Source organism: Rhizophagus irregularis, chromosome 2, assembly GCF_026210795.1.
Source record: "Rhizophagus irregularis chromosome 2, complete sequence".
Classification (NCBI taxonomy): domain Eukaryota; kingdom Fungi; phylum Glomeromycota; class Glomeromycetes; order Glomerales; family Glomeraceae; genus Rhizophagus; species Rhizophagus irregularis.
The window spans coordinates 4,542,827-4,568,825 of record NC_089430.1 but is presented as its reverse complement, the minus strand read 5'-3'; the positions used below and the strand labels follow the sequence as shown (position 1 = coordinate 4,568,825).

General features: G+C 26.6%; 5 protein-coding genes across 5 annotated transcripts; all 5 read left to right on the top strand.

Annotated features, from left to right (window-relative positions):
* Window positions 1-2,087: 2,087 nt before the first annotated feature.
* OCT59_012348 (uncharacterized protein) lies at window positions 2,088-2,826 on the top strand (the record flags this gene model as incomplete). Its single annotated transcript, XM_066134392.1, has 4 exons — window positions 2,088-2,300; window positions 2,410-2,424; window positions 2,497-2,525; window positions 2,721-2,826. 4 exons carry the CDS (start codon window positions 2,088-2,090, stop codon window positions 2,824-2,826), a joined length of 363 nt encoding a protein of 120 aa, XP_065989662.1.
* A 233-nt stretch (window positions 2,827-3,059) lies between these two features.
* Window positions 3,060-4,115, top strand: OCT59_012347 (uncharacterized protein; the record flags this gene model as incomplete). Its single annotated transcript, XM_066134391.1, has 6 exons — window positions 3,060-3,160; window positions 3,219-3,303; window positions 3,390-3,424; window positions 3,561-3,654; window positions 3,741-3,844; window positions 3,929-4,115. The coding sequence occupies 6 exons, from the start codon at window positions 3,060-3,062 to the stop codon at window positions 4,113-4,115; spliced, it is 606 nt and encodes a 201-aa protein (XP_065989661.1).
* Window positions 4,116-12,058: 7,943 nt separating this feature from the next.
* On the top strand, window positions 12,059-14,059 carry OCT59_012346 (uncharacterized protein; the record flags this gene model as incomplete). Its single annotated transcript, XM_066134390.1, has 5 exons — window positions 12,059-12,061; window positions 12,298-12,468; window positions 12,543-12,629; window positions 12,961-13,530; window positions 13,607-14,059. 5 exons carry the CDS (start codon window positions 12,059-12,061, stop codon window positions 14,057-14,059), a joined length of 1,284 nt encoding a protein of 427 aa, XP_065989660.1.
* A 7,367-nt stretch (window positions 14,060-21,426) lies between these two features.
* On the top strand, window positions 21,427-21,759 carry OCT59_012345 (uncharacterized protein; the record flags this gene model as incomplete). The annotated part of the gene is made up of 2 exons (XM_066134389.1): window positions 21,427-21,431; window positions 21,516-21,759. 2 exons carry the CDS (start codon window positions 21,427-21,429, stop codon window positions 21,757-21,759), a joined length of 249 nt encoding a protein of 82 aa, XP_065989659.1.
* A 2,364-nt stretch (window positions 21,760-24,123) lies between these two features.
* Window positions 24,124-24,764, top strand: OCT59_012344 (uncharacterized protein; the record flags this gene model as incomplete). Its single annotated transcript, XM_066134388.1, has 4 exons — window positions 24,124-24,128; window positions 24,227-24,534; window positions 24,612-24,656; window positions 24,730-24,764. 4 exons carry the CDS (start codon window positions 24,124-24,126, stop codon window positions 24,762-24,764), a joined length of 393 nt encoding a protein of 130 aa, XP_065989658.1.
* Between the last annotated feature and the right edge of the window lie 1,235 nt (window positions 24,765-25,999).

Sequence of the window (25,999 nt, the reverse complement as noted above, 5' to 3'; positions counted from 1 at the left end):
ACCATTAATAATATTCAATATAAGATCATAATCATGTTTGCAATTAAGAAATGGTGGTTGTCCAGATGAAATTTCCCACATAAGCATAGCAAAACTATAAATATCAGATGCTTTTGTAGTCTGTTTTCCAGCAACAACCTCAGGTGCTATGTAAGGAAGATTTCCATATATACTTTTTAATGGTTTATCTGCAGGGCCACAAAATCCCAAATCACTAATATACCAATCCTGGTCTCTCTCTGAATGCAATATATTTCCAGAATGTAAATCTCTATGAATTGCATCCTCCCTATGAATATCGTCAAGTGCATAAATTATATTAACAGTAATTTGAATTCTTTCTTCCCATGTAAGTTGATTATGATTTTGTTGTAAATATTCTCTTAAATTTACATCCAATTCATTTAATACAAGCATGAAATTTCCATTTGATGGATCTTGTGTTAGGCCATAACAGCTAACAATACGTGGCCATTTATTGCTCATAGTTAAATGTGATTTAGCCTATAAAAAAACAATTTTTTAAAAATTTTTATATTAAGGACTTCTAATTATACACTTTTGAAATACAAACCTCTTCAAACCAACTATTATTTGCATTTTCAATGTTTTCTAGTTTTTTAAGTATTACTTCTTGTTCTCCAAATCTTTTTAATTGTTGTTTCTTAGAATCCCATTCATCATAGCCTCCGTCAATCCAATCTGCTTTATAAATTTTAGAGAATCCACCTTCCGTTAGGTAACTAATATTTTGCAAATTATTATATGGAATCCATTCGATTATCATCCGTGGATGAAGTGTTTCCAATTGACATTTTTGTATTAAATTATCAATATTATCATTTCCAGACGTCCAATTTGAAAAATTTGCTTTTAAATAATTTCGAATACAATATTCACAAAATAATGTAGCCAAACATTCTTGATTACAATTATCACAAATTCTTTCTGTTCCTGAATTTTCAAGAACTTTAGCACTATCATAAGTTTCAGTTATTGCTTTTATTGCCTCAGTTTTTTCATCTTCTGTAAGAAATTTATCAGCAAGAAGTGTTTGTTTTTGAAATTCAAAATCTTTATGTATATCATCATGAATAGTAGCATCTATTAATGCAAATGCTCTATTAATTGCTGCCTGGACTACTTCTTCTCGAATATTAGACATGATGCAATCTTATATTATCTTTTTATAAACTAAGAAATTTGTATAGTAGAAAAAGAAGGTTCAGTTTCGTGATCGGCATTTGATTAACTTTGATTAAATTAGCAATTAGGTGTAACAAAATATTACGCCATACCACTACTATATCGAGATTTATTAAAAACGATTGTAAATTTATTAAGTTTTTTCAGTAGTTATATATTTTTTCTCAATATTTTTCTTGAACATTACAAAAATTGCACTCTTTCATTATAAATTTACGCTTTGTTCTTTAAAACATCATCATATTGGAAAAAAATATTATCGACTAAAAATTTTTTTATATCAGTCACCGGAAAAATTTCATATGCAGATCATTTTCATATTAACCAATTTTGTGCAACATTAATCGATATAACATAAACTTCGCCCATTTTACTATGTAATAGAATGGTTTGTTTACGTAATAAAGAACATTTATTTATCATTTAATTAAAATTATGTCATACGGGGATACGGGTTGGGAATTGTTTTTTAAAGTACGTATTTATAGTTTTACTAAACTATATTAAGGCTGTTTTCATAATATTTATGGATCGAAATTTAACAAGGATCGATAAGACAAGACGCCTATGAGCATTGAGGGCCGGAATTACTTAATGCCAGCTGGAATTAACCGAAAAGGAAATATCGGCATTATCTCATAAAATTCCGAGACCTTTCCTTTTATGTATATTTCGGGTCTTCATTATCCCAGATTTTAATAAATTATGCAACAAAAAATTATACAACATCACATTCTTTGTGAACCCTGGCTGAGGTGAATTCATTTTAACAATGACAAATTTTATAGCAAAGCAGCAAAAGGGTAGACACATACTATATAAATAAGCACCAAGTGTCAAAGTAAAATGAAATTTATCAAAATATTCGTTTTTTTGATAAAATGTCTAAAGACACTTCATCTCCCACCAAACCCATCAGTGCTCTTGATGATTATGTTTTATTGGACCCTAGTGGATTAAGAGTTTCTCCATTATGTCTTGGCGCTTTGGCCAAAATTATGACGTTAATTATAGGAAATTCCTTAATTTTTAATTTAATTTCTATGATGATCTGTTTTGATCTAACATATGAAAAGACTTTCGGAGAAACATGGGTAAGTTCATTTGTTAGAAAAAAAACCTAACAAAATAATATAACATATAAATATACAAATAGGGACTATGAAGAATCGAAAAAAGTTTTTGACCTTTATTATGAAAAAGGTGGAAACTTCTTTGGTAAATAAATTATTTATGCAGTTATTCTACGTTAGAAGATACTTTAACAATCATAATGTATATTACTTTTAGACACCGCTTGCAATTATAACATGGGTGAAGTAAGTATGATCATCTGCTCAAATATTACTTTTTGCTTTAAAAAAATTTTTTTTTTTTTTAGCTGATAAATATTTAAATAATAATTAAAAATCAATTTAGAGTGAACGTTGGCATACAAAACCTATTTTTTTTATTTTAATAATATTTTAGAAATATATATATATATATATCAAATTTGTTTAAATTATAATTAGACTTACTTTTCCACTTCGAATGACATCATCTAATGATCTCATAAATTCTTCAATTATTCATAGAAATGAACGAGATATCAACATAACTCATATTCAATCTTTTTAAACTTGCATCCAAATTTTCCACAAGACTTTTTCGATGATTTCCTCCTAAATATATTGATATATATATTTATAAGTATTTTCGATCATTATCATCAACTAATATAACAACGATTAGTTTAGTATCAACTTACCAGAATTCGGAATGTACCTCTTATCCTTTTGCATATTGGTTACATTAGCTATAAAATAAAATAAAATAATTTAGAAAATTATTTAAAATCAAAAAATTAAACGATGTTACATAATAGAAAAAATTCAACACCAGAAAATTTTGTTGCAATTACGACATCGGATCGTTTATGCCATAAGCGATATGCCAGCTTGGGCACTCTCTCGTTCTAACACTATTGCTGAAAGCTTTTAGGTTAACACATATCTATTAACTATATTTAGCCCTTTCATTGGACTTCAAACGCGTTATAATTTGTTGGAGCGAACGATGGAAACCGACCTACAGCTTGCCTGTGCTGGACATGGTGTATGTATTATAAGCGTTTGCCAATACTGTAAAAAGAAACAAAATAAATATTTTTTTTTTTCATAATAAAAAAAATAATATTTTAGGTTGGAATCATTCCATGGGGTGTTGTCGCAGAAGGGTAATTAACCATTGATACTCTTTTTTTTTCTTTCTTTCTTATACATTAAATATATATTTACAACTTTTTTTTGTTTGTAACCAGGTTTCTTACCGGAAAATATTAATTCAGAAGCAACATCGGAATTTCGTAATAGATTTATCGCAGAACATTCGATATCTGAAAAAAATTGGAAAATCTTGGATGAAGTTAAAGCTATTTCAGAAGAGATCGGAAGAACACCTATTCAAGTAATAATTTATATTCAACCTTTATATAATACTACAAGATTTACTTTCTTTATAAACTGATAATGTAATATATATATAATACGTAGGTTACTTTGAATTGGACCATGCAAAAACCTGGTATTACTTCTCCTTTAATTGGTGCTAAAACAGTTAATCAGCTCGAAGAAAATCTTAAAGCACTTGAATTTAAGTAAGTGCATCTATTTAAATAAAAAAGAATTTTTTTTTTTCTTAAAAAAAATTAATTTATTAAAAATAATTTTTTTTTTTTTAGATTGACACCTGAACAAATGAAAAGACTTGATGATGTTTCTGAAGTTGAACATCCATTTCCTTATAAATTAATTGATTTAATGGATTTAAATCTTGGAAAGTATGGCAAGCCGAGCTGGACTAAACTATCAGGCATTGGGCGGGTGAAAAATCAAGCATGGATTGACAAAATGTTACACTGTGCCTGACATTTTACCTGTTCATGCTTGATATTCATCTGTCCCGTGCTTGATATTTATCTGTATGTGCTTGATATTTTTATCTGTTCATGCTTGATGTTTATCTATCACGTGCTTGATATTTTTATCTGTTCATGCTTGATGTTTATCTGTACATGCTTGATGTTTTATCTGTACGTGCTTGATGTTTTATCTGTACGTGTTTGATGTTTATCTGTACGTGCTTGATATTTATCTGTACGTGCTTGATGGTTTTATCTGTACGTGCTTGATGGTTTTATCCGACCATGCTTGACATTTTTATCCATCCATGCTTTATGTTTTTATCCATCTGTGCTTGATATTTTTGTCCGTCTGTGCTTGATGTTTTTGTCCAACTGTGTTTGCCCTATAAAAAAAGAAAATTCGGAATTTGTCCTGAAAAGTATGGAAAATGTCTGGAAATTTTCCGTGCGTCTGGAAAACATTCGGAAACGGTCACGTTTTGGAACACTTTCCGGACGCACAAATTCCAGACATTTTCTTGACACTACAGAATTTGTCCAGAATTTGTCCAGAATCGAGCGTCCGGAAAATGTTCCAAAACATGACCGTTTCCGAATGTTTTCCGGACGCACGGAAAATTTCTGGACATTTTCCATACTTTTCAGGACAAATTCCGAATTTTCTTTTTTTATAGGGTTGATTTAATCCAACTATGCTCGATAATTTTATCTTTGTCAAAAATTAGTTTCTTTGTCAGCACAGGGTTGATATATTGTTGGTCACATGTTTTAAGTTTAGCGTAGTTTTAAAAAAAATTTTTTTTTTTTTATTGGCTTTTTTTTATAAACAAATTTTGTAGAGAATTTTATTTTTAATATAGGCAAAGGCTTAGTTTGATAGAATTTCTTTGGGAATTTTTTTTAATAAGATTTTTTTGATAAAAAATTTCGTTAGAAAATTTTTTTTTTGATGATAATTTCGTTAAAAATTTTTATTTGATAGAAATTTTATTGGAGAATTTTTTTTTGATAAGATTTTTTTTTTGACATATACTTAACAATTTTTTGTGACAGGAGAAATTTTTTTTTTTTTGATAGAGAATTAATTGAGAATTTCTTTTTTTTTTTGCAGAAAATTATTTGAAGAATTTTTTTAATAGGGAAGATTTTTTTTTTGATAGATAATTTCGTTACTAGAAAATTTTTTTAACAAGTGAGATTTTTTTTTGATAGAGAATTTCGTTAAGAATTTTTTTTTAATAGGAGGGAGTTTTCCTTGATAAAGAATTCTTTTGGGAATTTTTTTTAATAAGTGAAAGTATTTTTTGACGGAGAATTTTATTAGAGAATTTTTTTTTTTTTTTTTTTTTGATAGAAATTTCATCATAGAATTTTTTTTTAATAGGTAAGATTTTTTTTTTTTTTTGATAGATCATTTCGTTAATAATTTTTTTAACAGGAGAGATTTTTTTTTTTGATAGATCATTTCGTTAATAATTTTTTTAACAGGAGATTTTTTTTTTGATAGAAAATTTCGGTAAAGAATTTTTTTTTTAATAGGGAAAATGTATTTTTTGATGTTAGAAATTTTTCTTAATCAAGGATATTTTTTTTTGATTGAGAATTTCATTAGAGAATTGTTGGTTGAAAAGTTTTTTTATTTTTTTGATGGAGAATTTTGTTAGAAGTCTCAATATTGAAAATAGTTTTTTTTTTAATAAGGGTATCGAGAATTTTGGCTTGAAATTTATTTTTTTAATAAAGAATTTCATTAAAGATCTTTTTTTATAAAATTAAAAAAACACTAAATTACATTAATAAGATTAAGATAAAATTAAAAAAAACTATGATAGAATCCTAAGTAGCATAGTAAATTAAGCAAATTTTATATACTAGTAAAGCTCCGCATGAGCCGACATAAATTAAAAAGTTAAAAAATGTTAACTTTAAGAAAAGTATATAGCAGAAATTTGTTTGCAGTGTTTCTTCTTTTTATCATTAATTGGCATAAAAACATTTTTGAAAATCTACTATTTTAAATACTTTTAATATATATAAATAAAAATTGGGATTGCTAAATGTCGCCTGGGCGATCATCGCCTGGGTTTTTTTTTTCAAATATGTATCTAATTTTTGATCGGTTATTATTAAAAAGATATTTTTTTTAAAATTTTTTTTGCAAACATATTTATTCAAAATAATCTTATTTAATGAAATCTTATTTACAAATATTAAAATTTAAGTCACATTTACGATTTTAAAGAATAAAATCACCATATTTATTTTTATTGAAATGTACAAATAAAAGAAACAATAACAATAAATAAAAAAGATAAGTAAATTACAATGATCAAGGAAAAAAAAATAAAATAACAATGGAGTAATGGAAAGTAATAGAAGATGAAAGGGAGTAAAAAAGAGTAATGAGAAGTGATAGGAACCAAAAGGAGAAATAGGACATGATGAGAGATGAAAAGGAGTGATGGAAGACGAAAAGAAGTGATGGGTGACAAAGAGGAGTGATGGGAGATAAAAAAAAGAAGTGATGGGAAGATTAAGAGGAGTGATGGGAGACAAAAAGAAGTGATGAAAGACGAAGAGGAGTGATGGGAGACGAAAAGAAGTAATGGGAGACAAAGAGGAGTGATGGGTGATGAAGAGGAGTGATGGGAGACGAAAAAGAGTGATGGGAGACAAAAAAAAGTGATGAAAGACGAAGAGAAGTGATGGGAGACGAAAAAGAGTGATGGGAGACAAAAAGAAGTGATGAAAGACGAAGAGGAGTGATGGGAGATAAAAAGGAGTGATGGGAGACGAAAAGAAGTGATGAGAAGATTAAGAGGAGTGATGAGTGACGAAAAGAAGTGATGGGAAGATTAAGAGGAGTGATGGGAGACGAAAGGAGTGATGGGAGACGAAGAGAAGTGATGGGAGACCGAGGAGTGATGGGAGACGAGGATGATAAGAGATGAGAAGTGATAGGGAGACGAAAAGAGTGATGGGAGACGAAAAGGAGCGATGAGGATTAAGTGATAGGAGACAAAGGGAGTGCGATGGGAGACGAAAAGGAGATAGGAGACAAAGGAGTGATGGGAGATGAAAAGAAGCGATGGGAGACAAAAAGGAGTGATGGGAGACGAAAAGGAGCGATGGAAGATTAAAAGAAGTGATGGGAGGATGAAGAGGAGTAAAAATTTATTAAAATTGTAAAATTTAATAAAAATTTTCCAATAAATTCTCAATCAATTTTTTATAAAAAAAAAGATCTCTAATGAAATTCTTTATTAAAAAAAAAAAATTTCAAGCCAAAATTCTCGATACCCTTATTAAAAAAAACTATTTTCAATATTGAGACTTCTAACAAAATTCTCCATCAAAAAAATAAAAAAACTTTTCAACCAACAATTCTCTAATGAAATTCTCAATCAAAAAAAAATATCCCTGATTAAGAAAAATTTCTAACATCAAAAAATACATTTTCCCTATTAAAAAAAAAATTCTTTACCGAAATTTTCTATCAAAAAAAAAAATCTCCTGTTAAAAAAATTATTAACGAAATGATCTATCAAAAAAAAAATCTCTCCTGTTAAAAAAATTATTAACGAAATGATCTATCAAAAAAAAAAAAATCTTACCTATTAAAAAAAAAATTCTATGATGAAATTTCTATCAAAAAAAAAAAAAAAAATTCTCTAATAAAATTCTCCGTCAAAAAATACTTTCACTTATTAAAAAAAAATCCCAAAAGAATTCTTTATCAAGGAAAACTCCCTCCTATTAAAAAAAAATTCTTAACGAAATTCTCTATCAAAAAAAAATCTCACTTGTTAAAAAAATTTTCTAGTAACGAAATTATCTATCAAAAAAAAATCTTCCCTATTAAAAAAATTCTTCAAATAATTTTCTGCAAAAAAAAAAAGAAATTCTCAATTAATTCTCTATCAAAAAAAAAAAAATTTCTCCTGTCACAAAAAATTGTTAAGTATATGTCAAAAAAAAATCTTATCAAAAAAAAATTCTCCAATAAAATTTCTATCAAATAAAAATTTTTAACGAAATTATCATCAAAAAAAAAATTTTCTAACGAAATTTTTTATCAAAAAAATCTTATTAAAAAAATTCCCAAAGAAATTCTATCAAACTAAGCCTTTGCCTATATTAAAAATAAAATTCTCTACAAAATTTGTTTATAAAAAAAAGCCAATAAAAAAAAAAAAATTTTTTAAAACTACGCTAAACTTAAAACATGTGACCAACAATATATCAACCCTGTGCTGACAAAGAAACTAATTTTTGACAAAGATAAAATTATCGAGCATAGTTGGATTAAATCAAACACAGTTGGACAAAAACATCAAGCACAGACGGACAAAAATATCAAGCACAGATGGATAAAAACATAAAGCATGGATGGATAAAAATGTCAAGCATGGTCGGATAAAACCATCAAGCACGTACAGATAAAACCATCAAGCACGTACAGATAAATATCAAGCATGAACAGATAAAAATATCAAGCACGTGATAGATAAACATCAAGCATGAACAGATAAAAATATCAAGCACATACAGATAAATATCAAGCACGGGACAGATGAAAATCAAGCATAAACAGGTAAAATGTCAGACACGGAGTGACATTTTGTCTAGCCATGCTTGATATTTTATCGCGCAATGTCTGATAATTTTGTCCAACTCGGCTTGCCATAGGAAAGAACATTAATATACCAACTAGATTTGAACCTTTTGCGGCTAAATTAACTCGGCATAATTTTATTAAAAAAAATATTTAAAGCTTTAAGGGTAATAGTAATAAATTATAGTTAATTTAGCTTAATTATTGTATTGTGATCTCTAATGCATAGTTATTTATAATAAAATGCATGAATAAAGTTGGTAAAGGCCAATAAAGAATTTATTAGGATTATTATATTATTTTGTTGTAAAACCTGCGAAAAGTGAAATATTGCTTAACTTTATTTGATATTTGATATATGGTCGTACTAACCAATGAACTCGGTTAAATAATAAAATTCATTTTATTAAATGTCCATTGCCAAATATAGCCTTTTAAAAGTAAATATTTTCATAGATAATACTTTTTTGGTAGTATTTGTTTAATTAAATAAATAATTTGAACAATACAAAAATATATATAAAATCTTTTGATAAAATATCATGTTTAAAAACAATATACAATATTATATTTTATTTACGTCATAAAAAAAATTTATAATTTATGTAAATTTTCTATCATTAAAATTCATTATCATTCATAGTATTTCATGGCTTCATAATTATTTTTATTCCCTGCTTTGATTCTTTTTGTTTATTATTCTCACTTCTAGTTTGTTCAATAAAAATTCCCATTCTACAGTATTCAGTATAGTTAACTTTAATTAAGTTAAATATGTTTAGTTCTTTTTTAGAAATTTTAGTAAAAAATAAAGAAGTTTTATATGAAGTATTTACAATAGGTGTATTGCATATTTTTATTGGTAATACATTACGTAAAATGTATATATTAATACATAAAATATTTAATATTCTCAAGTGTAATTAATTTGCTTAACGTATTCTTTCTAATTTTTCGCTCATTAAAAAACAAAAAATTAACAATTACTCTTTATAATATAGATAGTATTTTATTTCCAGGTAATGGTACATTTTGCCGAAGCAATTTCGCTGAAGGGAAGTTTCACCGAAGGGACATTTCGCCAAAAGGACATTTTGCCGAAAGTGCATTTTATTGAATCCATTTCACCGAATCGTCCATTTCGCTGAATTCCATTGACGTTTCACTTCGATTAACATTTTTATAAAAAATATTCATCACGCAATGAAAATAAAATTTAAATCAATTTTAGGGATTTTTTCTTTCCAGGATATTATCACTTTAACATTCAAGTAATTGATATTAATTGTTAAGCAATAAATAAATAACTTTATTTTCCTGAAAACATTTATTCGCGAAAAAGTAAGTAAAAAAAAAAGATTAATGTATTATAAACAATGAGATAAACTTAATAAAAATCAGCTAATCCAAAATTTTTTCTAGAAAAGATTTCTTTATGTATTTAGTATAACCCAACAACTAATGAACCCTTGTCCTAGTTCTACTCATCCGAACTAACTGCATTTCATCACATGCCCGCGGTTATGCCATCTTTTTGTGTTTCTTTTAATTTTTGCGCGAGAGTATGAATCCTAACTACTTACTATCCCAGATAGATACTTGATAAACGCATTTCATTTCTCGATCAATTCTACAAAAACCTTTCCTTGCTAATCTACTAAAACCGTTCACGAGAATCTAGCGGTGAATCCCTAAAGAGCTTAATCTCTACTATGCAGTTGTTACGTATGCATTACTCCTTGAGCGGCATGTAGAATAACGAATTTTGGCGGCGAAATTAAACTCGACCCCCTACTTTATCATCCCGTGACTAGCTTTAACTATCCTATTTTTATCCCAAACTCTCAATATCTCTAATACCTAAACTAAACCTACAACCCACAACCAGGAATTTAACTTTGTTTCTCGAAATTTTTATAACGTGAATTCACGTGACTTGAGAATACATGCCAATCAAATCTATTCCTATCCTCTTCGCGTGACTTGCTGCGAGTGATGGCGGCTAAATTTTATGCTGGACCGAAAATTTGTTGTGACAACAAATCACCTCATTTTCTTGTCATCTCATTCGTTCCTCAAAAATCTTTTATTTCCAAATTTGTATTCCGCTTCGCGTGCTAACATTTTTGCTACGCCAACCGGAAAAAAACCGACGAAAAATTCCCAAATCCAAAGGCCATAAGACGAGCCTCTCCTAACGAAAGGCGAGCTTTCTCTGTATTTCCCGAGTCTGTGTTATCGCATCCCATCAAGCATCAACGCCTCGTTCTACTTGGCCCCTTTTATGAGTTGCAGCCAACAAAAAAAAATAACTTTTTGAACAAGAAAATTGAAAACCACTATTCGAAGTCCACTTTAACTTGTATCAAACGGCTTGTAAAGGTGTGAATAAACAGTTAGTGATGTTGAAATGCATTAACAAACAAACTTAATATACACTTTTTGAACTGTCAAAAAATATTTCTGATTTTTGTTAAAATCGAATTAAACTAGTGTTGTGAGTTGTGATAAATTACTCGAAATGACAAATGAATGTTATTTGGTATTTTCCATTTGGTTATAAACAACTCTGTATTACGCAATGAAATCAAAGCTTACAATAATATTAACATATGAACGAAAATATTTCATTATATATTTCTTAGATCATGAGTCGCATTCATTTCACCGATAATCATTTCACCGACAATTATCTCACCGACAGACGTTACACCGACAGGATCATTTTACAGACAAATGTTTCATCTCACCGACAAGGGAATTTAGGATTAGAGTTAAGAAAATTAGGATTGCTAGGTAAGGAATTTAGATAAGATTAGAGTTAGGATAAGGTTAGGGTAAGTGGAAATGAGCCAGACCCAGATCACGTTATATTATTATTTCACGCGATTGAAATTACCATAAGTAGTAACTTATTAATAAGACATCAATATAAAAAGTAAATATAGGAGAAATTTTAATTAAAATTGCAAAAAGTTAACCTTTTACCCGTCTCACAAAGATCATCTTTTTGCTATTCAACGTTTTGGAGATTATCATTTAACTACTAACTTAAAATTTATGAAAATAACATCAGAAATTAAAATTAATGACAAATATCAGTCAAATGACATTCAATCTTACCCATTATAAAAAATGGTATCATAAATAAAATGATCAAATGACCAGGTCATTTGGTTAAAGGCTTTGTAGATCATACTTTAAATAATTTTAATATTTTTTTTCAAATATTTAAGTGACTTTTTATCCTTATATTTGCGATTTTTATTTCCTTCACGATCAGTTTACATTTTATATGAAAAAAAAAATAACAACACTTATAACAGAATAAAATGGTATGTTTAATTTATCATATTTGCATTGGATGGAATTTTTTTTTTTTTTTTTTTGCAAATTATGATAACCCAAAACGTCTTGATAATTTAGCAGAATTTTCTTGCGGAAAAAAAGACGAATATTTTATAAATATTATAAATGAACAAAAAGTTGGTCAAAAAATTTTTTTTTACTTACCGTATTTTAATAAAAATATTTAAAAAAAATTCAAATATTTTTTTCTCACTCGTACTAGATTAACGAAAGCTTAAAAAACCTAGTAACCCAGAAAAATGAATATGATAATGTGGTTGTCAGTTGGTTATGTCGATGCTCAGATACTTATTCTCCAGATTCATTTAGGGATCTAGTAGAGAAAAATACGTACTATTGTTTGAATTGCAATAAACAGGCCGAGATCTTTAATGTACGATAAGCACGTTTGTTATGTAATAAGGTTAATTAATAATTTAGGTAACTGATAACTTTATTATTCAATAGATTTCCTTACGTACATCTTCTTACGAACCACAGACGGAATATTTTATAAATTATAGGATTGTTAGTCAAATTAAGAAATTTTTTGAGGTTTTTAAAATGTAATTTTAACATTTGTTCATTGCAGGGTTACCGAATCATCCCTCACCTAAAAAATCTACTCCATAATGAAGAGTACAAAGTGCGTGGCATTTGGTCGTGTCAATCATGTGATTGGGAATATTTAGGAGCAAGAGATCTTGTCCGGAAGAAGTGTTTAAAATGCAATAATAAATGTCAGATCTCAAGTTTTCATCTTCTAAAGTGAAAATCAAACGAATATAAGGAATTGTGCTCGGTTTGTAGTATTTCATTTTATATATTAGTAATAAATGATCTATTCACTTTTTCTAAATGTAATATAATTCCTTGTCTATTATAGATTACCAAAATCGTTCGTCATCTGATTGATAACAATAAGTACCAAATTTATGGTTATTGGCTTTGTCGGTCTTGGAAATGTCGGCATGAACCATCATGTAAAACGGATTTCGATTGCCGATTCAAATGGCAATCTCGACATAAATGGCAATGTCAACATAAACCTAAGTGTGAAGGCCTATGGAGTACGTTCCGATGTAGAATCAAAGAGTGTAAATGTAAATCCAAAAATGATTGGAAATGTGAATATCTATTACCAAATGAAAGTAAGTGGCAATGTGAGAATGAAATTTGTAGATGTCAACAGAAACACGATGCGAAATGTGAATATAGTTGGCTAGGAAATAACAAGTGGTTATGTCAACATAATCAAAAATGCAAAACTGAACGGGAATGTCAACGGGAATGGCTATGTTTAAATGATTGGAAAAGTGAGGAATACACTCAGGAATTACTCAAAGAGTACCTAAAAAAACCACAAAATGAACAACAGTACGAATTTTTTAGAAAGGATTGCAAAGAATGCGGGAAAAGGTGTCAGATCTCAAGCTTTCATTTGTATACGTCACAGGTATGTATGTAGGTCAAATTAATTTTAATTATTTTATTTTTCACAAATTCTCATTAATTACAAATTATCTTAATAGGAAGATGAGAGTGAAGGAAGTAATAGTCCGAATTTAGCTCCTACTCCCTGTTCCCCGTTAGAACCAACATCACCACCAGTAGAAAAATTGGTAGAAATTCAACCTCAAATTCCAACCGTCGAGATCATTTGCCATCTCGTATGGAATAACCATTACAGAGTGTTTGGAAAGTGGACGTGTAAAAATTACTACCGTTGCTTTAATGATTGGTCAAGTTCATATACTTGGATAAAACTCCGTAAATTCATAGATGAAATTCCGGCAGAGTATCTGAATCGAACTGATTTTTACATGCAAAGTTGCTACGATTGTAAGCAATCTGGAAACAGACTATTGGAATACGAACATTTAGAGGAAGCGGCGGAGATCAACCATCATAAACGTGATTTATGTAAAAAATGCCAGTATGGTGAGATCTGCCATAAAACTGGCGACTATCTCGGTGTATTGTAGTACGTTCAGTATTATTCAATAAAAATAAGCCGAGAACTTCTGGTTAACTCTAAGTTTTGTAACTTAATAATTTTCTTATTTTCATATATTCTTTACCTCATATTATTGTTTTACTTTTAAATTATTATATTTATGTATTACTTCATTCGATTATTAATAATAAAGTTTATTATTATATTTTATTTTTTATTATCTTTTGTAATAATTTACCTTATTTTCTAACACTTTATATATATATAAATATATATATATAAAGCAAATAATTTTGAAAAAATCCGTCAAATTTTTGTTTTTTTTTTTGAATAAAGATATAAATCTAATATATTTTATTAAGGTGATGAGTTAATTCATCTTTGTAACGCAGCAAAATTTGGGTACCATCCCCTCGATAAATCAAGGTGGTTATCTACTATTAGAATGAAAAAGTTTGGTTCTCTGGTATTCAGTAATTTAACTGACAAAAGTTTGAAGTACACTTGCTAAAAAAAATAAAATTTTTAAAGTTTGACGTCAATTATTTCAAATTAAGCTTCGAATTTTTAAATACTTTTAAAAAATGATTGCAATCTCAAGCAAAACGAAAGACGAAATCACTAACGAAAAAAACACATGATATAGTATTTATTTCTAGTCATGACTATGAGTGTATTTTTTTTAGCATGAAGCTGACGCTAAGGTTAATGTTATTTTAAATAAAACTAATTTGACTATAATGCGTCCCAGATTGCAAACTAGTATTACGGTAACAGCATTAATCTTCCAACAGCTAAATATGTAATTTGCTAAATATTTTAATGATAACGGTTAATTAACCAAATTTAGAATATCCGAAAATGTTCTTGTTGATTTTAACTTTTACATTAAAAGCTTATTTCATTTTACAAACATTACACTTAATAACAATAGAATTTTTACTTTTCTAATAAAAATTTATCATTCGAAAAAAGTATCATCTATCATCTGAATGTATTAGTTGTGCTCTTTTCGTGTGCCGCATGATCATCATGAGTGAGTCTCGTGGGAAATATCTATACTCTCACTCTATAACTGGCCTCTTTATTTAATTTAAAAAAAATTCTCTCTCACTCTTCCAACTCTTGTCGTCTCTTCCCTCTTATTTACTCCTTTCCGGAGGGTTAGCCTATGTACCCTCAAATAATTAGAACGTTACTTAAACAACACTAAGACCAACTCTTTTTTTCTTCCATGTTGTTCTTGAAATTCTGAAATTTCTTTAGAAATAGATCGAGTATTTGACTAAAGCAGGTATACTTGAAACAATTATATTCAGCGTTGGGGTTAAATGGAAGAAAAATTTTTTACAGATAGAATGTATCAAATGATTACAATATTTCTCAGCAAGATTTTTTTTATATACAGTCGGTATTCAAAGATGTTTAACCTCGGACATCATCGTAAGTGACTGCTCAATAATTTAGTGTGAAGTTTTATGTTATAATATTCTCGGTGAAAAATTAACACTGTTTTCGTTATCCAATTTGTTGTTATGAAGCGCTTGAACAAGAATTAGATAATTTATTAAGAAATTTCTTCACAAAAATTGTAATTTATAAAAAGAATATTTCATAATACATAGTGCTCCGCAAAATTCGGGTCTAACCCGGATAATTCAATCCGAGTAAATTTTAAATCGGATCAGTACTAACAATTTTAATAACCCGTGACCCGCATGACCCGACCCGTCAGGTCGGGTCATTCATTTCCTTGACTCGAGTTTTGACCTGAATTAGACCCAGATGATCATTAAAATCACTGATCACATATCGATTACGCATTAATATTGATTACGTTATATAATTTTGTTAGATAAATGTATGAGGTAGTATATCCTCACTTAGCGAAAATTGCTAGAGACACCTCGCAATTTTGGGTATGTGTATGAATTATTATTTTAATTATTAACATTACATTAACTAATAAGTTGATTTTGATGATTAATAAAGCAACCAGCATTCCAATAGTTTCCAGTGGAACCGATTTGATAGCTGCAAAAAGATGTAGTCTTAAAGCAGATAGAATTAGAGCATGCATGTGTTTAAAGTCCTGGCAGATATAAAGTATAGTCAAATTTCTGTTAAAGCAAGTGATATAATTTCGATTTTATAGTTCAAATATAAAGCAATAAATAAACAGGAAATTGAATATATCTTTAAATTCGTGCTTAGCTTTAGTTTTAATAACAAAAAGTTGTGTGACCTATATGATCATCTTTTAGATCAATTACCTTGCGTTATTGAAAAAATTATATTTGAAAAAATATTTTTGATATATTACTAAGCATACAGTATATTATCCAATGAAAATTTCGGGTCTAACCCGGGTTATTCGAATTAAATATACTCGGGTCGGGTTAAAATTGGATCATTTCTATTTTTGCCGGGTCGAGTCAGATATATTCTCCAAACCCGACCGAATCCGACCCGGTAGGAGCACTAATAATACATTCCAATTATTCTAAGATGGAATCTATATAACTAAAAAATACGTGTAACCGTAACGTTTAGATTGAAATTTTTTTTTAAAAAATATTTTTTTTTCCTTTTTTTTCAAACGATCTGAATTTTTTCGGTTCCTCTTTTTTAATTTTCTCTTTTTTTCTTGAACAGATCTTTTACTTTCGGTTCTTTCTTTTCTTTCAAATTTCCTCTTTTCTCTTTCGAAACCCTTTTTCTTTTCCTTTTTTTAAAAAATTTTCTTTTTTTTCCGGTTTAGTTTTTTTTTCCAAACCGAAATTTTTCTTTTTTTTTCATTCTTTCCCCGTTTAGATTTGGTTTTTTTTCCAAAACCGAAAAATTATTATATTTTTTTTTTATTAAATAATCCTATTGTTTTGGTCTTTTAAGACCATTTTTTTTTTATATTATTTTTTTTCGGTCTTTTTTTTTTTAGACCATATTATAAATTTTTTTAGTGTTTTTGGACCGTTCTTTTTTTTCGGTACTTATTTCTTTTCGTTAAACCGATTTCTTTCTTTATCCTTTTTCTTTCTCCCAAATTTTTTTTTCATTTTTTTTCTCTTCGTCCTTCCAAATTTTTTTTTTCGTTTTTATTTTTTTTTTTGAATTTTTTTATTTTTTATTTTTTTGAATTTTTTTATTTTTATTTTTTTGTTTTTGGTTTTTTCCGGTTGGCTTTTTTATCCAATCCGAAAATTTTTCTCTCCTTTTCCTTTTTCGGTTTGATTTTTCTTTCAAACCAAATTTTTTTCCCCAAATACATTCTTTCACCATTTAGGTTTAAATCGGTGATCGGATCGATGCTGCGATGCCACGGAAATCGCCTAATAATGTTATTATTTTTTAGGCTCAATAATAGACACATAATTTACTTATTTATTAAAACAATAAAAAGATATTATTGGGCGTTTTTTATAAAACTAGTAACGATTTTGTTGATCATTTTTGTTGATCATTTATTTTAAATTTATTATAAATTTTGTCACGAGATTTTCTATGAAAATCATTTCTCAATTTGTTATTAAAACACCTGCTGAATTGCCTCGAAATTGAAAATCATTTCCCTTTTTATAAAAAAATTTCCTTTTTGGTAAAAAACTCTCAGATTAATCTTATATAACTTTATTAAAAATGTCAATGACAATGTCAATGTCAGTGACAATGTCAATGTCAATGTCAATGTCAATGTCAATGTCAATGTCAATGTCAATGAAAAAAACTTCTAATGCCAACTTTTCGCAAAAACTCTTCCTGTGCCACTAAAAGTCCCTGTTAAATTGTTGCATCATTCAATATTTGCATAATTTCATTTTTTTGTTGATCATTAAAATTTCATAAAATATTGCAAAAAAATAAAAAAATTGTAAAAAAAATGTTTCAGCGTTTTTTCATATAATATTATTAAAAAAAATGCCAAAAACTTTTTTTTTGCATTACTATTAAGAAAAAAACGTTTTGGCATTTTTCCATATAAAATTATAAAAAAAATAACGCAAAAACGTTTTTTCTTCATTTTTTATTTTTTTAACAAAAAATGTCAAGACTGACGTTTTTAATTAAAAAAACCAATATTTTTTTGATTTTTAATCACAAAAATGTCAAAGTCTGACGTTTTTAATTAAAAAAATCATTTTTTTTTTGATTTTTTAATAACAAAAACGTCAAGTCTGACGTTTTTAATTAAAAAAAAACCAATATTTTTTTGATTTTTATTTTTTAATCACAAAAATGTCAAGTCTGACGTTTTTTAATTAAAAAAATCATTTTTTTGATTTTTTAATAACAAAAATGTCAAGTCTGACGTTTTTAATCAAAAAAATCATTTTTTTTTTGATTTTTTAATTACAATAATGTCAAGTCTAACGTTTTTAATCAAAAAAATCATTTTTTTTGATTTTTTAATTACAAAAACATCAAGTCTGACATTTTTAATCAAAAAAATCATTTTTTTTTGATTTTTTAATTACAAAAACGTCAAGTCTGACATTTTTAATTAAAAAAAACAATATTTTTTTGATTTTTAATTACAAAATGCCAAGTCTGACGTTTTTAATTAAAAAATCAATATTTTTTTTGATTTTTAATCACAAAAACATCAAGTCTGACATTTTTAATTAAAAAAAACCAATATTTTTTTTGATTTTTAATCACAAAAACGTCAAGTCTGACGTTTTTAATTAAAACAATCATTTTTTGATTTTTTAATTACAAAAACGTCGAGTCTGACATTTTTAATTAAAAAATCATTTTTTTTTGATTTTTTAATTACAAAAACGTCAAGTCTGACGTTTTTAACTAAAAAAATCATTTTTTTTGATTTTTAATTACAAAATTGTCAAATCTAACGTAAAAAATAATTTTTTGAATCATAAAAATGTCAAATCTGACGTTTTTAATTAAAAAATCATTTTTTTTATTTTTAATCACAAAAATGTCATGTCTGACGTTTTTAACTAAAAAAATCATTTTTTTTTTATTTTTTAATTAAAAAACGTCAAGTCTGACGTTTTTTAACTAAAAAAGTCATTTTTTTGATTTTTTAATTACAAAAACGTCAAATCTGACGTTTTTAATTAAAAAAAATCATTTTTTTTATTTTTAATCACAAAAATGTCATGTCTGACGTTTTTTAACTAAAAAAGTCATTTTTTTTTTGATTTTTTAATTGCAAAAATGTCAAGTCTGACGTTTTTTAACTGAAAAAGTCATTTTTTTTGACTTTTTAATTACAAAAACGTCAAGTCTGACGTTTTTTAACTGAAAAAGTCATTTTTTTTGATTTTTTAATTACAATAACGTCAAGCCTGACATTTTTTAACTAAAAGTCATTTTTTTGATTTTTTAATTACAAAAACGTCAAGCCTGACGTTTTTTAACTAAAAAAGTCATTTTTTTGATTTTTTAATTACAAAAACGTCAAGCCTGACGTTTTTTAACTAAAAAAGTCATTTTTTTGATTTTTTAATTACAAAAACGTCAAGCCTGACGTTTTTCAACTAAAAAAGTCATTTTTTTGATTTTTTAATTACAAAAACGTCAAGCCTGACGTTTTTCAACTAAAAAAGTCATTTTTTTGATTTTTTAATTACAAAAACGTCAAGCCTGACGTTTTTCAACTAAAAAAGTCATTTTTTTGATTTTTTAATTACAAAAACGTCAAGTCTGACATTTTTTAACTAAAAAAATCATTTTTTTTTATTTTTAATCACAAAAATGTCATGTCTGACGTTTTTAACTAAAAAAAAACATTTTTTTGATTTTTTAATTACAAAAACGTTGAGTCTGACATTTTTAATTAATAAAATCATTTTTTTGATTTTTTAATTATAAAAACGCCAAGTCTTACGTTTTTAACCAAAAAAATCAATTTTTTTGATTTTTAATCAAATCTAACGTAAAAAATGATTTTTTAATCATAAAAACGTCAAGTCTGACGTTTTTAATAAAAAAATCAATTTTTTTTATATTTAATTATAAAAACGTTTGATGACCCGACCCAAAATTTTCGAGTCAATCTGACAGTATAATGATTATAACTCACTAATAATTACCAAGTTACTCTAGTTTATTGTAACAATAGATCGTTATAATTAATTTTTCTGGGGAATTTTTTTTCATATTAATTTATATGATAGTAAGATATTTTTTTTTCTATAACAATAGATTGCTATAATGAATTTCTTTAACAATATATATATATTTTTTCAACAGAAGATGTAATTTTTTTTGGAATTTTTTTAAGATAAAAAAAAAAGATTTTTTTTGTAACTATGTAACAATAAAATACTTATACAAATTAATTTTACAATGAATTTGTAAATGTATAAATAAATCATAAATTTCAACATTTGTTTCGTGTGATAAATAAAATTTGTATTTAATAATAATATAACATATACTGTATGACACTTACGCACAATTTATTGTTATTTGTATGAGCATGTGAATTGTGTAATTTATTACATTTATTTCCTATTAATACCATCATAATAATAGTAAAAAACTAGACCTATTCACACTGCATGGCTATGTGTGTTATTATCACTCTCTTCCGGCGCAACGTGACGGGTTACGCCTAGTATGGCTACTGTTACTATTTGCGATTAATCGGATAAAATTTCAGTTAAATGCAAAATGGTTTCGTTTTTGATAATAGTGATAGTACTACCGTGTGCGTTATTTAGCATAGTTTTATGTTGAATTCAAATACGATAGTTAATAATTTCGCTAGATTACAGACTGAAAGTTATTTCACCATATAATGGGATTTATGAATACGAAAGGAGGCCTCATTTTTTTGTAAAATTCCTTTAAATTCGAGATTATAATTTTTACCTAATTAAAAGGGGGAAACCGTTGTTACTCGAAATTATGTAACGCATTTTATTCAATTCATCAATCATGTCAAGTATTAATAGATTCTGATGAAGAATTTAATAGAATCTTTAAAGTTTTTACGAATTATTTATCAATCATGAATAAAACACTTATGGATTTATTGATTATTTTATACGATGTAATTGATGAGGTAAAACATGAGAGACTTCAACGTAAATTTTATTCATTTTTAAAAATTATTTTTTTTTTTTTATAGGACGACTTGAACATTTTGTTAAGGCTGTGGAAGATTTAATGAGACTTGTTATTATCATTAAATCATTAATAATGAATGTATGTAATAAAAAATTAGAAAAATTGGAAAATCAAAAGAAGGATTTATCATGTAAATTATATGTAACTTTTTGAAAATTTTTATTATGATACAATTTTTTACAATTTATCTATTATTTTTTTTTAAAAAAAAAAATTTAATGCGTTCAATTTCATAGTACAATCGGAATTACTGCGTTTATAATAGAAAGAATTTCGGAAATAAAGATTATAAAAAATATGAGGTAATTTTAACCTAACCCTACTTTTTTCACTTCAATATTTTATATAAAAATTTAACGACCTAAAATTATTCTTTTTCTAAATAGAAATAGATCAGAAAAGCAGCATTATATGCGACACAAAAAACATACGAGTATACTTGAACAATTACAATCAGCGTATAAAGAATTAAAAAATTGGAAAATCCTCGGTAAAAGATATATTCAAAAGGATGTTGATGGCATGAATAATAATAAGATAACCTTGACCGATGAATTTGTTAGAATTAAAAGTCAATGTAAATGTCTTGGTGAAATTTTTAATTCATTATTGGATGATGATAAAAAATGAGGAAGCCGAGCGAAGAGTATTCATAAAGTTGAAATTATATATTAAAAAATACGAACCCAGAGGAAAAGAAAAAATAGTAGTCGTACGTAACAATCGTAACACGATTTTTTTTTTTTATTGTTTCATTTTATATATCTGATATGTAATACTGATTTATTTGCCTGCAATTTTGTTTTTTAATTAAAGACACTTTTAAATATCTTAAAATATTTTATTACATAAACCAATATTTTTGTAATAAATTCTATAGTATTTTCTAAGTAAAAATCGAAAAAAAATTCAATTTGATTAATGATTTTTTAAAAGTAAATAAATGATCAACAAATTATAACAAATAGTAGCTAAATTTTTCAAATTGAAATATCTTTTTATCCATTAACCCTAGAAATATAAAATTACCACCATTTGATGCGTCTTAATGAGAAGAATCTGATAGAAATAAAATTGTCCTTCTACAAATATTATGTGACAGGATAACTTATAAAATCTAAAAATTTATAAATTAATATAACTTTTTATCTATCAATTTTAGAGTTATGATTTTATTACCATTAAATACGCCTTAATAAGAGGAATCTAACAAATATAATTTCATCTTTCTATGATCACTAGATCTTAAGATATTTTAAAAATTCAAAAATTTTTAAAATTAATTTTAACCCCTACAGTTTTAAGGGATAATTAATATCATAAGTAAACAATATATATCGTGTTGTATAAATAATAAATATTTATTTTATATAAATTAACGAAAAGGATGGTGTGGGAATGATTATTGACAATGAAGCGTTATTAAAAATTAATTTTAAGAGAACATCGTACATTCTAAAGATAATTTCATTAAAAACGGAATTTTTCACAAAGTTATGATTTTTAACAGCCGTGCAAATACGTAAGAGTCGAGCATGGCATGAAATCAATATGATCATATAAGATAATTATACTATATTCAGTTATCATTTATCATTATTTTTTCAGTTCCGTTTCGTCTCGTTAAAAAATTTGTTTGGCGATACATGTTACGTATATCCATGATATCTGAATATGTACTTCATCAGTCGAACATTAAATACCAAAGTGTTCTTTTGTAATAATTTAACAAATGTCCCTAATATATGTGTAATTAATTCATAAAATTTGATTAAATTTAAAAATTTAATATTTTAGATTATACACGATCCTATAAATAACTGATCCACATCGGACTATACCATTTTAATTTTAGAACGAAGATTATTTTCTTTTTTGATATTCCGACGCAGTAATCGTACAGCATTTGTTTTGTTACACGAATATTGGAATTCAGAATCCGAAATCTGGATGCATAAAATGAAGCTTTTCCATATTTAAATAATTTTCTTTCCGATATTTTGACTTATTCCGCTATCTTGTTATTATAAAGTCTATTATTATTTTTTTTTTGAATAATTTATCAAACCATGAGTCTGTTCGGAATTTGTGAGGAATGTAATCAAGAAAATACTGGATCTAATTGGTGTAAAGCATGTAATGCAAAACGGTTTCAACAAAATTTTGAAAATTGGACTAGTGGTAATAATAATGATATTGACAAATTTATTCAAGACACTCAATCATCAGCAACTAAACGTTCTGAAGTATTAGAGTGGATACCTTACAATAAATTTTATGATATTCAATATATTGCAAAAGGCGGTTTTGGAAAAGTGTATAGAGCAAAATGGATTGATGGATATATTTTTAAATGGGATAATGAAAATCAAAATTGGAGCCGTTATCCCAATATGTTTGTAGCACTGAAAAGTTTAAATAATTCAGAAAATGTTAAACTAGAATTTATCAATGAGGTATAAATTATTTATTATTTAATGAAATTTTTAGATGTAATTTTTACTAATGTGCTTTAAAAAATGTATATTTAGATTAAATTACACAATAAAATTGGCCGTGAAACATTTGTTGTTATAGCTTATGGAATAACACAAGATCCAGAAACAAAAAATTATATTATGGTTTTGGAATATGCAGAAAATGGAAGTTTACGGAATTACTTAATTAAAAGTTACAGCGAATTAAATTGGGAGAATAAGCTACAATATTTAGCTAATATTGCATCTGGACTTTTGAAAATTCACAAAAACGAACTGACTCATAGAGATTTACATATTGGCAATGTATTAATATCTGATATTGCTATTATAACTGATATGGGGTTATGTAAACCTGCAGATTATAAAGAATCAGAAAGCGCAAAAAACAAAATATATGGTGTTTTACCTTATATCGCCCCTGAAATTTTAAGAGGACAAAATTATACTAAAGCTTCTGATATTTATAGTTTTGGTATAGTTATGTATGAAGTAATTTCTGGATTACCTCCATATCATGATGTAAGCCATGATATAAATTTATCAATAAAAATTTGTCAAGGACTTAGACCAAGGTTTAATATTAAAGTACCCCAATTGATTGTACATTTAATTAAAAGATGCTTAGATGCAAATCCATTGAATCGACCAACAGCAAATGAAATTAAAGAAATTTTAGATAAATGGAGGCATGAGGTATTTTTGAGTGAAACAGAATTACAAAAACAAATTGAAGAAGCAAGAGAAATCAATCATAGTTTACCGACTAGCAGCATACCTTCAACTAATTTAGGATTAACATATGAAACACATTCTGAAGCTGTTTATACAAGTAGATTACTTAATTTTAATAATCTTCCCGAACCAAAAAATTCTGATGATTATTACGATGAACGAAATGATAATATAATTAGTGAAAAATTTTCAGGTAAATAATAATTTGCGAATAACTAAATTAACTAAATTAATTATAAAAATACTAACATATTTTATTTCATCAAATAGAATCTCTACAAATTGATATTTCACAATTGAAAATTAGTGATGCAGGTATGTATAATTATAATTAATTTTTTTTTTTTTATTATATATAATAAAAATAAATATTTTTTTCGTATTGCAGATGAAACAAAAAGTGGTGAAGAAATGATAGAATAAGAAATTGTAGTAAATTAGTAGAATAGTAGCTTATTTATGATAGTAACTTTTTATTATAGGTCAGGTATTTAACATATCTTATCATATATTTTGTATATTTAAGCATGATTATAATGTTACGTTTATTTATTTTATATATTACAAATAAATATGAATTCTTGTATTTTTTTTTTTGATTTGTATTAAATTTTACATTGGATTTATAATATTAATGTATTAGTAAGTGTGCTTGACGTATTTAACATTCGGAAAATAGAAAAAAATGAGATTTTATAAAGTTGTAATAAATAATAATCCTTTTTTTTCAAATTAGTTTAATGAAGCTGAATTAACGTCAGCAGACACAATCACTTTTAGAAAAATCAATAAAAATATTGATGCAGCTGCTTTTCAACAATTTTTGTATCAGTAAAGCCTTTTCTTTGATATATAACGTTCTTCTAAAGCACCAACTGATTTAAATTGTACAATTAAAATATGATTGATTTATTCAAATAATAATTTTGCTAGATTTTTATTTAAATACGTTAGATACGCTGAAGCATATACCAACTCTGGCGGCGAGTTTACGAATTATTTATCTATCATGGATTAAACTCTTATAGATTTATTGATTATTTTATACGATGTATGTGTTTGATGAGGAAAAATATGCAAGACTTCAACGTAAGGTTTATTTATTTTTTGCAATTTTTTTTTTCCTGATAGTTAGACGACTTGAACAATTTGTTATAGCTGCGGAAGATTTAATGAGAATTGTTATAATTATTAATAATGAATGTAATAAAGAATTATGAAAATTAGAGATCAAAGAAAGGTTTATCATGTAAATTATATACCGCTACAATGTAAGTTTGAGAATTTATTATGATTCTAATTTTCAATTTTTTACATTTTTATCTTTCATTTATTAATTATTTTTCTTTAAAAAAAAAATTTACTGCGTTCAATTTAATAGATATATATATAATAAAAAGTTTCGGAAATAAAGATTACGAAAAATATGAGGTAAGGCCACACAAATTCGAATTTTCGGTTCACTTCACCCGGCCGGGTCACTTTTTCAAATTTCAATAAAAAAAAGTTTATATATAAAAAATTTATCATGTGATCAGGACGTAATTTTATTGGCGGGTAAGTTTATCACGCGGCTGAGAACTTCTAGAGCGAAAATAAATTCCTCCCTTTTAAAAGTCAACCAATCAAATGTCACGATTTTATATATAAACTTTTTT